This window comes from Sinocyclocheilus rhinocerous, unplaced genomic scaffold (assembly GCF_001515625.1).
Source record: "Sinocyclocheilus rhinocerous isolate Xijiao unplaced genomic scaffold, SAMN03320098_v1.1 scaffold338, whole genome shotgun sequence".
NCBI classification, from domain to species: domain Eukaryota; kingdom Metazoa; phylum Chordata; class Actinopteri; order Cypriniformes; family Cyprinidae; genus Sinocyclocheilus; species Sinocyclocheilus rhinocerous.
In genome coordinates, this window is record NW_015663900.1 from 365,202 (window position 1) to 381,240 (window position 16,039).

The 16,039-nt window shown below is 40.9% G+C and overlaps 1 protein-coding gene across 3 annotated transcripts in view; it reads left to right on the plus strand.

The window, feature by feature from the left end:
* sgcd (sarcoglycan, delta (dystrophin-associated glycoprotein)) overlaps positions 1 to 16,039 on the plus strand; it is a 513,027-nt gene that overhangs the window by 259,258 nt on the left and 237,730 nt on the right. For all 3 annotated transcript variants that reach the window (XM_016539390.1, XM_016539388.1, XM_016539389.1), the window contains exon 2: positions 3,192 to 3,377. In XM_016539390.1, coding sequence (XP_016394876.1) covers positions 3,192 to 3,377 — 186 coding nt within the window. The remainder of the gene's footprint in view (positions 1 to 3,191; positions 3,378 to 16,039) is intronic.

A 16,039-nucleotide genomic window follows, 5' to 3' on the forward strand; every position in this document is an offset into this window, starting at 1 on the left:
TCAGTGTGTGTGTGTGTGTGTGTGTGTGTGTGTGTGTGTGTGTGTCTTTGCATTCGCGTATATGTTTGGGTTTGCGTTTTTCATGTATGTTTGTGTTTTGCCACATATTTGTGTTTGTTTGAGTGTTTGTGTGTATGCTTGTGTTTGTGTTGAGTGTTTGTGTGTGATTGAGTGTTTGTGTTTGCGTGTATGTTTGTGTTTGTGCTGAGTGTTTGTGTTTATGTGTGTTTGCATGTATGTTTGTGTTTCTAGAGAAAAAACTGTATATAAGAGGATACACAAAAAGATTCGAGAGATTGCTCTGCAGAGTTCTCTCAGGTTTTATTGTCTCTGAAAATAAAATCTCTTCTGGCATCAAAACTCCAAGACTTTGAGAAAGATTCTTCACAGCAGCGGCAGAAGCCACCACATAGGTTAAAGATAGTTTATTCATTTTTTGTTGTTGTTATTTTTTAAGTAGATGTGATTTTGAGCGGTGACAGAGAACCATAACTCTTCCGCACTGAAAGTCTATGAAAATACCGAATGTGTAGATTACAACTGTGACAGAAGACAATATTTACATCGTCCCGGATAGATCCGAAACGTGTACAAACACCTAGTGCTACTGTTATTTAAACAAAACATAACTTAATGGTTTGTTAGAACTCCGTGAGAACATCTGTTTAAACAGATCAACATTGTGAAATAAAACATTACCAAATTAAAAATAATTTGATGAATAAAGGCTAATTAATATTTAAAATAGATGTGATATTAGTTAAAAGCATTGTAAACCCCGTTTGAGGTGGGGTTCATTTTGCATTCGCGTATATGTTTGGGTTTGCGTTTTTCATGTATGTTTGTGTTTTGCCACATATTTGTGTTTGTTTGAGTGTTTGTGTGTATGCTTGTGTTTGTGTTGAGTGTTTGTGTGTGATTGAGTGTTTGTGTTTGCATGTATGTTTGTGTTTGTGCTGAGCGTTTGTGTTTATGTGTGTTTGCATGTATATGTTTGTGTTTTTGTACATGATTGTACTTGTGTTGATACTTGCAAAATCTACAGGTTAATAAAGAAATAACAAATGTAACTAATATATATATATATATATATAAACTACAGATTGAACATGCAGATACTTTAAATGCAAGTACAATGTAAGAACATTAAGGTACAACGTAAGTACATTGTACTAACACAACACATTAAGCACTTGATACAGAGTTGTTAAGGCCACCTAATATAAAGTGGGACCTAGATTACACTAACATTAGGCCACTTATATCAGGGGCACTTCCTCCGAGGAGGCAAAGGAGGCAATGTCTCCTCAAAATATTGTATGAGAAAAAAAAAATTAGTACAAAAATAAAACAATGCCAATATTACAAAATATGATGAATAAAGGCTAATTAATATTTAAAATAGATGTGATATTAGTTAAAAGCATTTTAAACCCCGTTTGAGGTGGGGTTCATTTCGATGCTCAAAATGAACTATTGCTCCACATCATGACTGCGTACACCACTAAGCCAATCTAGACCATGTAAGAATTCCATGATTAAAATAAGATACTTAGTTAAAATATTAACAAGAACCGCCGAACATCAGATGTATAGGGAATCTGTTTATTTAAACATTAAAGTAATATTGTGCTTTGAGATAGATGTAGTGCATTTAAAATGTTTGCCAAGCTTATCCGCTTTCTCTCTCGCAGTGGACTGAAATGACAGGAGCGGTGGGGGCACGACACACACACAGACACGAGCGAGCTCACACAGGCAGAGAGAGGGTGAGTGGGAGAGAGAGAGGTGGTGAGGGGGAGAAAGAGAGAGACAGAGAGAGAGAGAGAGAGATGGTGATGGGGGAGAAAGAGAGAGAGAGAGAGAGAGAGAGCTTTTCCAGCTTAAACTAAACACAATTTTGGGAAAAATTTCATTCACGGAACGGTCATTCCTGCAATAGGAGGAAGACTTTGTCTCATGGAAAAATGTATTTTATTTCTATTAATTGTATTTCTTTATTTATTGTTTTATCCCCAATTTCATTATACATTACAGTGTGTGTGTGTGTGTGTGAAAGAGAGAGAGAGAGAGGTTGAGAGAGAGAATCTGTTAAAATAGTTTATTTATTCTGTTTATTGTTCATCCCATTCCTTCTCAGGAGTTTTAGGTGAGCATAAACCGGCCATGTCTATGTATTTCACAGCGCTTTTCTGATTTCCCACAGAAGCGCCCGGGTCTATTTATCCAAGCGCACCTTGGAATGCAACCGGACACATGGACCCCATATGGGAAACCCCCCCTGCCACCCTTGTGTTTTTTGTAAAAACACAAAAACTTTCCTCAGGACTTCATTTATGGTTTTGTCATCCTTGGACATGGTCAAACATCTGAACAAACATCGTATTTCTTCCCCCGGAACTCAAAGGTCACATCTGGATATCTAACAGGTCACGGGGTCAACATAACGTGGGTGGTCGTGATGAGGGTGGTCACGATACGGGTGGTCGCAATGTGGGTGGTCGCAGTGTGGGTGGGCTGCGTGGGGGAGGGGAAAGGTCAAAAGGTCAAAGCCATCAATCAAGGGTCATAAATAATTTTTGTCCTAAGGTGAATGGTACTTACTACTAGTGACATATGAATCTTTTCAAAATCTATTTTAACACGTGCCAATTTGTCAAAAGTAAAAAGAACATATTTTACTAAATCACTGAATACATGTGAGGGTACACATCCTAATCTTTACTTTAAAAAATATATCTTTGTTGTTGTTTTTCAAAATGTATTTGTTTTCCAAGATAAAAATATTTTAACAAATATAATAAAATTATGAATATATAAATACCATTAGGTTTTGGGGATTTGCACCACATGACATTGTACAACCATAACTGACCTAGTCCTGTCATAAAAAATGTCAAATTGCATGGCATTAATTAAATTTACTTACTGATATTAAAATATTTTATCTTAATTTATGTTCCAATTTCCTGTTTAATTTCTGAATCTTTCTGCATTTTAGTGACTTTGTTGGTCACACCAAATGACAAAAAATTTTTTTTTACAATTGTTGCATTCTTAATGTATTTTTTTATTAAATAAATACTATATTAGGACCAAAATGTGTCTCATCATTGATCCCTAAATCAAGTTTTAAGGCGTCTGATAGAATCTTCAATTAACGTAATTGACATATTTGCTTTTTCTTGCAGATGACCCAGGAACAGTGCCCTCATAGAAACAATGTCCAAAGTACTGAAAAACCACAAGTGTATAAAGTGGGGATATACGGTTGGCGGAAACGTTGCCTTTACTTCCTTGTGCTACTCCTCATGATCCTCATAGTGGTCAACCTTGCTCTCACCATCTGGATCCTCAAAGTTATGAACTTCACTATAGTAAGTGCAATCTTTTACTCTGGCCTTCATTACCACCTGCCAGGCATCGATTGTTTGACCGACTTACAAGTGAACAGAAATAAGAGGTCTCCATCGTAGTGATCTGCCAATTCTCTCTGTGCATTTTCTGAACTTCAGCCAGGCAAAATACTGTTTTCATTTGCCTCTCAGGGTTTCACACATAGCTTCAGTTTTCTGAGACCAGCTACCTTCCCTTTCTCCACTTGTTTACTGATTTTTTTTAATTTTTTTTTTTCCTACTGTCCTTTGGGTCTTGATTAATTGGATGTACAGCAGGGCCAGATCAAAGGAGGGGCCATGGGGCAGAAATGTCACAGGCCCCCAAACCCACCCAGTGACGCAATGCACTCTATAAACCTATTCTCAAAACTTTCATGTAACATTTGTATGGTGATTTAGTATTTTGTATGATCTACATTCTTACATGACTGGTACTGGGGGATGCACTCTCTGCGGAGGAACTGTGAGGACATCTGTTGCTGTCTGTTCATGTTTGCTAATAAGAAACTTTTAGAATGAAAAAAAAAAACAGCAAAAAGACTTGTGAATATATAATGTTATTTTTGTATATGGAATGTATGTAAATTAACTGAACTGAAATGTGGAGTGTGTGTATATGAGGATGTTTGACAGGTCAGACAGGCCACAGTGGTCTGTGATATTATGTCTCAAAACTTCCCTACGCTTCTGATACACACTCAAAGTAAGTAAATTTTATTTTGTTGTTGTTGCCATTTTCTCCATGCATTAAATCTGTAAACATGCAGAGGGTCTACATTTATTGCTGTAGTAATCTTCAGCACCTGTGATGAGTCATGGGCTGCATTTACACTGGCACAACAAATCCGATTTTTTTACTCACATCTGACAGATCGGATACAGTGTTGCACACATGTAAACACAAAAATCCGCACGAGATCCGATTTTCTCGCATCAAATCTGAGCCACTTCCAAATGTGGATTTTAATCAAATACATATCCGATATCTGGACATCTAGGTTTGTCAACTTCAGAAAATGAAAAAAAGGGACAACTGTGATTCTTTATAGGAAAATAAGGTACAGAATAAGGGATGCTCAAAATATTTGTTCTGTACCACATAGAGTATGTTATTTCTGTGTCTACAGTTAAGTATGTGTATAAAATGTGTATAAAAGGATTTCAGAAATAATCACATTTGTTTTGCTTAACCTATGTACAATTATTCTAAAAATAAAGTTTAATGTCATAAAAAAAAATGTCACGCATGTTATACACAAAACATCGGCCTGAGTAAATAGAATTGTGACTGCACAAGTGGTGTAGTAATTTAGGAGGTGAATCATGGGCAGCTCTAGGGAGGGGCTAGCAGGTGCTCCAGCACCCCCAAGCAAGACCAAAGCACCCCCATACATAAAAAAGATGAAATAAAATAAAAAACATTTCACTCATTACACATCTGTAACTCGTGCAATGCAATAGGCTACGTCGTGACGTGATTTGCAGTCGCACATTTTGTAATGTCATAGCATTTTATTTTAAAAATGGATCGGTTCCTTGTGCCATGTAGGCCTGCCCCCGACTAAATATTTTTCTAGGCAACTAGTCGCACGTTTATATTAAGTTGATTAATATAATAATCTACTAAACCATCCTTTAATAGGCATTTAGGCGTATTATAGCCTATTCCGCGCCCAAGCGCGCACATAAAGCTTGCCACAAAGCATCGGCAAAAGTAATGATTAGTAATGATGTGTCAGGGAAAAAGAAGACATGTTAATTATTTATTACTAAAGTAGTGCTTTCTCAGTCAGTGTCGGATGCAAAGATGAACTTGCCGAATGCCAGTGGTGTATAAAGTACCTGAAAGCCATATTCAAGTAAAAGTACAGATATCTTACCAGAAAATGACTTTGGTAGAAGTTGAAGTCACCGTTTAGAATATTACTTGAGTAAAAGTCTTAAAGTCTGTGATATTTATTGTACTTAAGTACGAAAAGTATTTTTTTCATCTTAAACGTACATAAGTATTGAAAGTAAAAGTACAAGTAAATGCAAAATGGAAAAGAAGCAAATAAATAAATGTTCATATACACAGCTTGAGTAGCAAGATTGTGTTCAGTTTTAACTCTTTCTTCCATTTTGTATTTTTGGGTAAGAATAAGAAGCACTTCATCCGGTAGTGTCTTTCATTCCAACATGAGAAAACATTTATGGAATCTGCATCTGAAATAGTATTTAAATGTATTTACACAGTTTATGTATCTCAGAGGGGACATGTATGCATTTAAACTGCAGTTACAGATGCATAAATAGCCCAATGGCCTAATGTAAAAAGTATAGGAAATTATGATCCGCACTCACGAGAACAATCTTCTTTTTTCTTTTATTTTACATTCATTACTGATGGGAAAAGACACAAACGTTTCGGCTCAAAGCCTTCCTCAGTGTGTAAAGCAATTCAATCCCTCCACCCACTTTTCAAATCACTAATTATATTGACGTCATCATTCATTAGCCAATGTTCAATTACCACAATCATTAATTGTATAACAATGGAAAATTCAATAATTAAGATGTCACTTCACTTTACACTAATATACCTCATGAAGTAGGCTTGGATGCACTAAAATTTTACTGTAAAGATGATGACAGCAGAGTACCATCACAATATATAGTGGACCTTACAACATTAGTTTTAACCAAGAACTATTTTTTATTTGAGCGAGATTTCTATTTGCAAGTACAAGGTACAGCAATGGGCACTCCAATAGCACCAAATTATGCGAATTTATTTATGGGTAAATTTGAACAAGATCATGTCTATAATAACAATCCATTTCAGCCAAATATTAAGGTTTGGATGTGATATATAGATGACTGTTTTATGATTTGGTCAGGTTCTGAACAGGAATTAGAATTATTTGTGTCTTTCATTAATTAGAAAATTCCATCAATCAAATTTACAATGGAAAAAAGTTATATGTGATTTGAAAGTGATATGATAAATTTTTTAGATGTTAAAGTAACCAAGATCAATGAGTCATTACATACAACGGTATTTCGAAAATCAACGGATAAAAACACAATATTATCCGTTGACAGTTATCATCCAGCTCCTTTAAAACATAGTTTACCGATTAGTCAATTGCATAGATTAAAACGTATAAGCTCACTTCTGAGCATCTGAGTCCCTCTCATTTGAGAGTCGAATTCTTCACTCTGTGGGCTTCGCTGGGTAGCACATCAGGACTCTGCCTTCCTCTTAGGCTGCTCTCTTGGTGAGCTCAGCAGTGCTCTCCTCACCCTGGAGGGTTATGTACGAGCACGCTGCTTCCCATTCGGGCACTGGTGTCCCCGTTTCGGTCTGAGAGCTGGGTGCTACGCCCCTTCTAGCTATGCATGAGTGAATGCTCCGGAGTCTGTTCTGTGACTGCTATGGTTGAGTTGGCAATACTCCCCTCACATGGAGGGTTTTTCTATGAGATACGCCTTTCAATCCACATGTGCTCTGAGCATGCGGCCTCCCGCTGAATTAATTGCCACTCCCTGAGCGTGCCACAGTCATATAGTATTCCCAGGCCTGTCTAAAGTGACAGTTTTGGTTACCCCTTAGTAACGGTGTTTCTAAATCCATGCTATGGTAAGTGCACACGCTGAGCTTCTGTGCACTTTCTAAAATCCCCATTGTGGTATGTGTGCACGCTAGGCATTCTGCGCACTTTCTAAAATCCTGTATGTTAAGGGTTATGCGCTGTCAGCCTCGTTTCCTTTCTCTGAGTTGGTTAGGCCCTGGTTTTCACCTTGGGCTCCACTCAACCTATGTATCCCTGTTGTTACATTTCTGAGCAGGGTGTTGCTACCAAAGATCTGTCGAGTCAGTTCTTTGAGCAAGCTCATTCAGAGCTGGCAGTAGCCCCCCTGGGTGACAGGCCAGGGTCTGGTCTTTAGACACCTGGCCGGATCCCCTCAAAGGAATCTCTTTTTTTCTGATTCCAAGCCTTTGAGCTCTGCCCTAGGCTCGGGCTTCCCAGCCCAGCCCTTATCAGGTAAGTTGCTTAGTCCCCTCAGCATGGCGACGTGGGTATACCGTTCCCCATAGCGACCCCTAGAGGACGCAGTTCGAAGTTCCCTCGGAAGGGAACGTCTCCGGTTACGTATGTAACCATGGTTTCCTGAGAAGGGAACGAGACACTGCGTCCTCTAGTTCCCTTGCCATGCTTCGGACGCAAGCTTCAGATGAAGAAGCGCATGACATGTTATCCCGGCGCCCTTTTATACTGTGATCACACCGGGTAATGATGTCATAAGCTGTCGCCGGCCAATGTTATTGTCGTTTTTAGACGTATGCTTCAGACACCGGTCACGCTGAAGGCGTTCCCCCATTGCAACCCCTAGAGGACGCAGTGTCTCATTCCCTTCTCAGGGAACCATGGTTACATACGTAACCTGAGACGGTTTTTATAATACTGAATAGGCGTCCATATAGATATAAGCAGCTTATATAATGTTACTGGGTCACAATTGTGCTGGATGATTACTGATATACAGCGGGGTAGTCATATAGGAGCAAAAAGTTTAGGGAAACGTTAGAATAACGTTATGGGAACATTAAAATAACGTTATACAAACCAAAAACTAATGTTCTATTTCCATTAAGATAACTTTCCTGGCTAACCAAACACAAACCTTAACAATATAACATCCTGGGAACCAAAAACTAACGTTCTGGGAATGTTATAATAATGTTAGGGGAACATTAGTTTAACATTAGAATAACGTATTGAGAACCAAAAAGTAACGTTCTGGGAACGTTAGATTAACGTTAGAATGACATTCTGTGAACCAAAAGCTAACGTTCTGGGAACCAAAATGTGTTAGCTGGATCCTAATAGCATAAAAATATCTTCCTATAGCATACAAATATTGTGTTATAAGGGGAAAAACATTTTTCAAATCTATTTGAACTTATAGCATTATAACGTGAAATTGATCAATTTTTTTCTGGCCTGTCAGCAATATGCTGCTGTAATTTTGAAAACCCTTTTTGCAAGATAAGCTTACCGTCTGAAATGACATCACGGCAGTCTGTATGAAGAAAGCAGGGTACAAGGCAGGGTCTGGGAAGCACAGAAAAAGGCATAGTATGAAAACATAGCATTCAGTGTTCAAGTTATTTTATTGGTAAGTGATTTAGATTTTAGACCCCTTAACCTGCCCCCAAACCGAGTAAAATACCCATTTTATAGCGACTATAAAAAATATATTAAACGTATTAAAGCAAAATATGCAAGGAAATTACCATTTTCATAACAATATAGCATTACAAATATATTTTGGGTCACTAATCCCACTCCTACCTTTAAACCTAACCATAACTATTTCTTACAGTATGCTATAAATAAAAACATGATGGACAGAAAAGTGCAATCACAATAATTTATTGCAAAAATGTAAAAAACTGGACAAAAATTAGTCCAAATGATGATGCGTTGCAGCTGCAATCCTGACGGAATACAATAGTTTTGTGTTAATTTAAGTTGTTAAATGCTGAAAATATTATCCAGATTATTATCCCGATCCATCCAGGTCAGTAGCGGTTCGGAGCTCTTTCAGAACTTCCGGATCATGACCACCCTCGTGCAGGTCCCTGAAATAGTCCACGCCTGGCTGCCGCAGAACGAACACTAGATCGCAGCAGAGGCAATGGACCTGCGCCCCCCTGGAGGAAATGGAGCCTGGCCCGCAGCTCCGAGATGGTTATCTTCCCCCAATGGGAACATGACTCATCAGCGAACGCCACCTCAGCGTGTTTAATGCCCAGACATGTGAGGCAGCGATCGTGACCATCACCCGGCGCCAGGTAACGACCGCATCCAGAAACGCACGGGTGAAACGGCATCTTTAAAAGACGATCCGCACGTTATTGTACTCTTTTAGAGAAATTGGCTCTTTTAGGGAAATTCTCTTTTACGTGCTGAGATGCACAGGGGAAATGGCCGTTTGCAGCACAACAGGGGGTAGTGCAGCCTGAAGTGCGCAACCCACTCAACACAGGAACGACCACCGCTGAAGCGCCAGCCGCCAACACAAAAAGCTCCCGAGAGCGCGCTAGACTCATCACACACGAAGCAGTTTGGTAGGAGCAGGGATTGGTCTCTCTAAGCGAAATCCCAATTCGTCGGTCACCGATGTGACTCGAAGTGACTGACTGAAAGGGAACAAAGAAAAACAGAATAAAATAATATAAATAAAAAGAATAAAATAAAGAGGCCTACACTAAATATTTTTCACTTAAATAATTAACAAATTAATATGACAAAACAAAAACACACATTGAATCCTTATATGCGCTTTGAAGAACCGCATGTTTTTTCATCAGACATAAAAATAAATAGCAGGCCTACCTCAGTGCACAACTTGTCTAGTTTTTATTTTAAGTAAAAAAAATAAAAAACGTCGACGCTGTGTGGCATAGTCTGGAGCGCAGCCTGTTCCACGGTAGAAAACATCGGTTTCTGCATCGTTGAGCTTTGTAGCCAATCACTGACATATCTGTAGATTTCATGAACGCAATGGCCAATCAGAGGTGTTTACGTTAGAATCCACTCACTTCTCATTAAGCAGGAGTTTTGTTCAGTTTTGCTCACGCTGACGAATCCTCTCATTAATAAAACAAACAAAATTTACACACGATGTAAATAAGAGATTAATTGTATGTACAGAATATTTTTCTTTAACAATGCAGCAACATTAAAAAAAATTACTATCTGTTATGGGGCGAACGAGACGTGAGACGTAAGGATCCATATGCAAGACTTTATTAAAGGGTGTGGTCATGAAACAGGCATGGTTCTGACAATGGCAAACAGGTATATTAAGGGCAAGACAGAAGAGTAATCCAAAACGGGCTTGGTCGATCAGTGGCTAACAATATCCAGGGGGCTTGACACGAGGGGTTATCCAATAACACGAGCTAGAGTCCAGGCGAGGTGCAAACACAGTCCGAAACAGCAGGCAAAGGGTTAATGCAAGAGAAACAGGCAATAATCAGGTAACACGGGAAAGCGGGCAAGACAAGACTATGACTAGGAACTAAGGACTAGAAACTAGGGCAGGAAACTGGCTCCGTAATGTGCTACCACTAGGAGAGCGATAAATGCAAACAATACTCGGCGTTGAATGGTGGTGTGATACTGATTTATATAGTGTGTGTTATTGATAGCAGCTGTGTGACTGGTTACAGGTGAGTTTGTGATTAGTGCAGTGGAGCATGGGAAATGTAGTTCAGGGTGATGTGTAACAGTCTGTGTGGTGTGAGAGTCAATATAATGAGAGGGTGACCTCTGGTGGCAAGTGGATGGAAGTTCATGGACAGGATTCGTGACACTAACACTTTACATTAAGGTGTAATTTGTGTTAGTTTGTGTAGTTTAGTTAATGTATTAACTAACACAGTATTTATTAATCTTTGTTGATGTTAGTTTATGAAAATACAGTTGTTCATTGTTTGTTCATGTTAGTTCACAGTGCATTAACTAATGTTAACAAATACAACTTTTTATTTTAATAATGTATTAGTAAATGTTGAAATTAACATGACTAAGATCAGTAAATGCTGTAGAAGTATTGTTCATGCTTAGTTCATGTTAACTAATACAGTTAACTACTGTTAACTAATGAACCAAAAGTGTTACCAAAAAAAAAAAAAAACTTTTGAAACCATTAACTGATAGTTTTAATATGTCAATTATTTTAACTTTCAGTTAACTGTTAAATGGTCAATATGAGCATCCCTAGTCGAGCCAGACAAGCAGTGCAGGAACAACCTATGTGGTTGTGTTGGGGGAGACAGAAAACGTGGGTGCAACCTCCATGGTCGTGTTATGGCAGATAGGCAGTTCTGGAACAACCTCTGTGGTCTTGTTGGTGCAGACAGAAAACTTGGGGTCAATCTTTATGGTCGAACAGCTTATATTGAAGCCAATCTGCCAAAACGACAGCTTGTGGAATGTGCCGCTCTATGACATAAAAGAGTGGGTAAACCCGCCTCCAAAGAAGAAGATCAACGCCTGCTTCTACATCACTGCCTGTTTAGCTCCGCCCACTGATTCGCGGCACGTAGTGTAAATAACAAGAGGGACAAACGTCTATGCAGAAACTAAAGATATAGATACTCCGAAGACAACAAGATGCTGTGCAGTGCCAAATTGCGGACAAACACAGTCTTTGCATTGCCTTCCTTCTGATCCCAACATTAGGAAAGAGTTGATTAGCTTTATTTTTAATGAAGTTCCAGACCGCATCAGTAAAAGGTTGGTAATTTGTTCACTTAATTTCACCGCAGATTTGTTTACAAACAAGGCACAATTTGACGCCGGATTTTCTGAAAGACTGAAATTAAAAGACGATTCTGTGCCGACTATATTGGATCCGACAGTAATGTCGCACCACACAAGTGTGAGTAACTGTTTTTATTACATGATCACTATTGCTTTGTTATTACAGATCGTTTGATATGAATTGAGTATTTATTCGTTTTTGACCTAAATCACAGCAGCATCCATCTGTGAAGGATGTAGCTCTCAAACATACACAACTATTAGCCAATCATAGAAGTGGGCTTTTACTTCTGAGTCTACAATCTGCCACGCCTATTCAAACAGTGTGTTCCAATGAGAGGGGGTCAAAACAGAACAGAAAATAGCATATTACTGCTAAAATATTATGTTTTTTATGTAAAAAATGCTTGATAACATTATAAGTGGACCTCAGAGAACAGTACAAAATAATAAAAAAGGCGCTTCATGAACCCTTTAAGGCTGACATGAAACTCAGAAAGGACATTGGTGGTTGTGATGAAGGAATAGAAATCAGCCTCCTTGGTTACATCAGGGCAAACAAGGAATTTGGGAACAGCCTTCTTAGTCGTATTAGGGCTGGGATAACATGGAACTCACGAACGACTTTCTTAGTCGCAACTAGACAGACAGAAGACTTGGCATGATCTCCTTGGTCAAATTCAGATGGACAGAAGACTCAGGAATTACCTCCTTTTTCACATTCAGATGGACAGAAGACTCAGGAACGATTTCCTTGACAGACAGAAAATTTGGGAGTGAACACCTCCACTTCATTACTGGTGGGAGAGCAGTGTGCGGCCCTACGACACACTATGGCTACCACCATAACAGGGAGAACAAACATTGGTAGAGGGGTCTCTGAATCCTCTGGGCTTGGAAGTATCTGGCTAGGTTCTGGAATGATGGCTATGTTGGCTGAGGATTCTGGCGGTAGAGTGGGCACTGGGCTGAGCTCTGGGATGAGAGTGGGCACTGGGCTGAGCTCGCGAACCAGAGCAGGCACTCAAGGGCTTGAGCCATCACTGGACTATACTCAGGGGCTTGAGCCATCACTCGGCTGTACTCAGGGGCTGGAGCTGACACTGGTCAGGGGCTGGAGCCATCACTGGGCTGTACTTAGGGGCTGGAGCCGACACTGGACTCTGGTCAGGGGCTGCAGCCATCACTGGGCTGTACTCAGGGGCTGGAGACAATACTGGGCTATACTCAGGCACTGGAGCCATCACTGGGCTGTACTCAGGGGCTGGAGCCGACAATGGAATCTGGTCAGGGGCTGGAACCATCACTGGGCTGTACTTAGGGGCTGGAGCCAACACTGGACTCTGGTCAGGGGCTAGAGCCATCACTGGACTCTGGTCATGTGCTGGAGCCATCACTGGACTGTACTCAGGGGCTGGATCCATCATTGGGCTGTACTCAGGGGTTGGAGCTAACACTGGAGTCTGGTCAGGGGCTGGAGCCATCACTGGGTTGTACTCAGGGGCTGGAGCTGACACTGAACACTGGTTAGGGGCTGGAGCCATCACTGGGCTGTACTCAGGGGTTGGAGCTGACACTGGAGTCTGGTCAGGGGCTGGAGCCATCACTGGGCTGTACTCAGGGGCTGGAGCCGACACTGGAATCTGGTCAGGGGCTGGAGCCATCACTGGGCTGTACTTAGGGGCTCGAGCCATCACTGGGCTGTACTCAGGGGCTGGAGCCATCACTGGGCTGTACTCAGGGGCTGGAGCTGACACTGGTCAGAGGCTGGAGACATCACTGGGCTGTATTCTGGAGCTGGAGCCAACACTGGACTCAGGTCAGGGGCTGGAGCCATCACTGGACTGTACTCAGGGGCTGGAGCTGACACTGGACTCTGGTCAGGGGCTGGAGCCATCACTGGGCTGTACTCAGGTGCAAGAACCATAACTGGGTTGTACTCAGGGGCAAGAACCATCACTGGACTCTGGTCAGTGGCTGGAGCCCTCAGGGGACTATACTCTCGAACGGATTCTTGGTCTGGGGGAATTTTCTTACTGACTCTAGAACTGGAGGTAAGTTAAGAGTTAATTCATACGTACAAGCAGTCTCTGATACAGATTCCAGAGCCAGAACAGGCTCACTACAGAACCCTGAGACAGACTCGTTACTGAATTCTGGGGTGGAGCGGACTTTTGAAGGAAGACGAGGAAATGAGAGGATTATTGGCCTGGAGCAGACACAGAGGAGGCTGAGGTTTTAGTGATCTCAGGACGGGGCTGACACTCTGGAGCAAAGTTGTGGGCTGGAGTGGACTCTGGAGCAGGCTCATGGGCTAGAGTGGATTCTGGGGCTGGTGGGTTTGAAAGCAAAGGCCTTGGGATGCTTGCTGCTTGCGCTGACATCAGCGGTGGATCTGCCACACTGGATGCTAGTCTTTTCCACCTCGAGATGGATCTGGTGGCAGGCCTCATGGCTGAAGACTGGAGTATCGGTCATGACGTGATGAGGCATGATGGACAATGTGGAATTGCAACAACGCTAGTAAGCAGTTCTTAGGCAAAGATGATCTAACAGTCCTAGTAGTGATGAGACCAGACAATGAATGAGTGTTTGGTGTTTGCTTATATAGGGAAACTGATGAGGCTAATGGCAAACAGGTGTGTAGATTGAGCTGAGTGTGCAGGTTTTGTCAAGTCAAGTCACCTTTATTTATATAGCGCTTTTAACAATACAGATTGTGTCAAAGCAACTGAACAGCATTAATTAGGAAAATAGTGTGTCAATAATGCAAAATGACAATAGTAAACACAAATTTTTCAGTTAAAGGCAGTTCATGGTGACAAGCATGATGAATTGAGATTGTGTGTGGATTGAATATTGTGATATATAGAGTGTGCGTGTGTGTGTGTGTGTGTGTGTGTGTGTTTGTGTGTGTGTGTTTATACAGAGTTCTGGCATGACACTCTAGATGGCGCAGTCCGATAGGTCTAACTCAATCTGACCTAATGACATCATTATCACATGGCACAGCTGATTGGTTCGTTCCTTCCTTATACTACCTTTTCTAGTATCTTGGACAGAAAAGGGAGATTTGAGATCGGTCTGTAATTAACTAGTTCTTTGGGGTCAAGTTGTGGTTTTTTGATGAGAGGCTTAATAACAGCCAGTTTGAAGGTTTTTGGGACATATCCTAATGACAATGATGAATTAATAATAGTCAGAAGAGGATCTATGACTTCTGGAAGCACCTCTTTTAGGAGCTTAGATGGAATAGGGTCTAACATACATGTTGTTGGTTTAGATGATTTAACAAGTTTATACAATTCTTCCTCTCCTATAGTAGAGAATGAGTGGAATTGTTCCTCAGGCGATCTATAGCAAGCTATCTGATTTGTGGTGACAAGCATGATGAATTGAGATTGTGTGTGGATTGAATATTGTGATATATAGAGTGTGCGTGTGTGTGTGTGTGTGTGTGTGTGTGTTTGTGTGTGTGTGTTTATACAGAGTTCTGGCATGACACTCTAGATGGCGCAGTCCGATAGGTCTAACTCAATCTGACCTAATGACATCATTATCACATGGCACAGCTGATTGGTTCTCTCCTGTATCGGTAGCCAATGAGCTCGCTGCTCAACATTCAAATATATGACTAGTGCTTGCTGTAGCAGTTGCAGCTTGCTTCAGAAACCCTTCACCTTCCCCAGCTCCACCTGTATACATGGCCGGACTTACCATTGGGCTTGACTGGGCTGCAGCCCAGGGGCCCCGCCTTGTAGGGGGCCCCGCCTTAACCCGTTTACATTTGTTCAGTTATGTGCCAGTCAGAAATTATTAGTCGCATTTCAACAGCGCGCACAGGCCAGCCGGGGCTAACAACTTCCAGCTTCCAACTACGACATTCGACGCCATAATCAAACAGCATAAACTGGAATTTAGGATTTTTTTCACATAGAAAAAGGACACGCATATTAAATCATGTCTGCGCTGCTCCGAATCGCCGATTAATTTGTGATCACATGGCTACTTTAAACGGTTCCATTAAGCCTTTAGCCCAAAAGAGCGCACATTTACAAAGACAATGATAAATTCTCACATGTTCACGCCTCACTTCTTTACAGAGGATGATTCTATATTATATTAATGTTCCACTAAATTAATCTGAAGAGTTTTGAGCGCTCTCTCCAGTCCAACTATAGAATACCCTAATATACAGGGACTTTGTCCCGTCTCACTACCAAACACAAAGTGGAGCAGAAATTTCATCAAGACGATTTAAAAAAATAGCCATTTACAGGGTTCGGGTTCGTACGGTCATGAAAAACCCAGAAAGCTTTG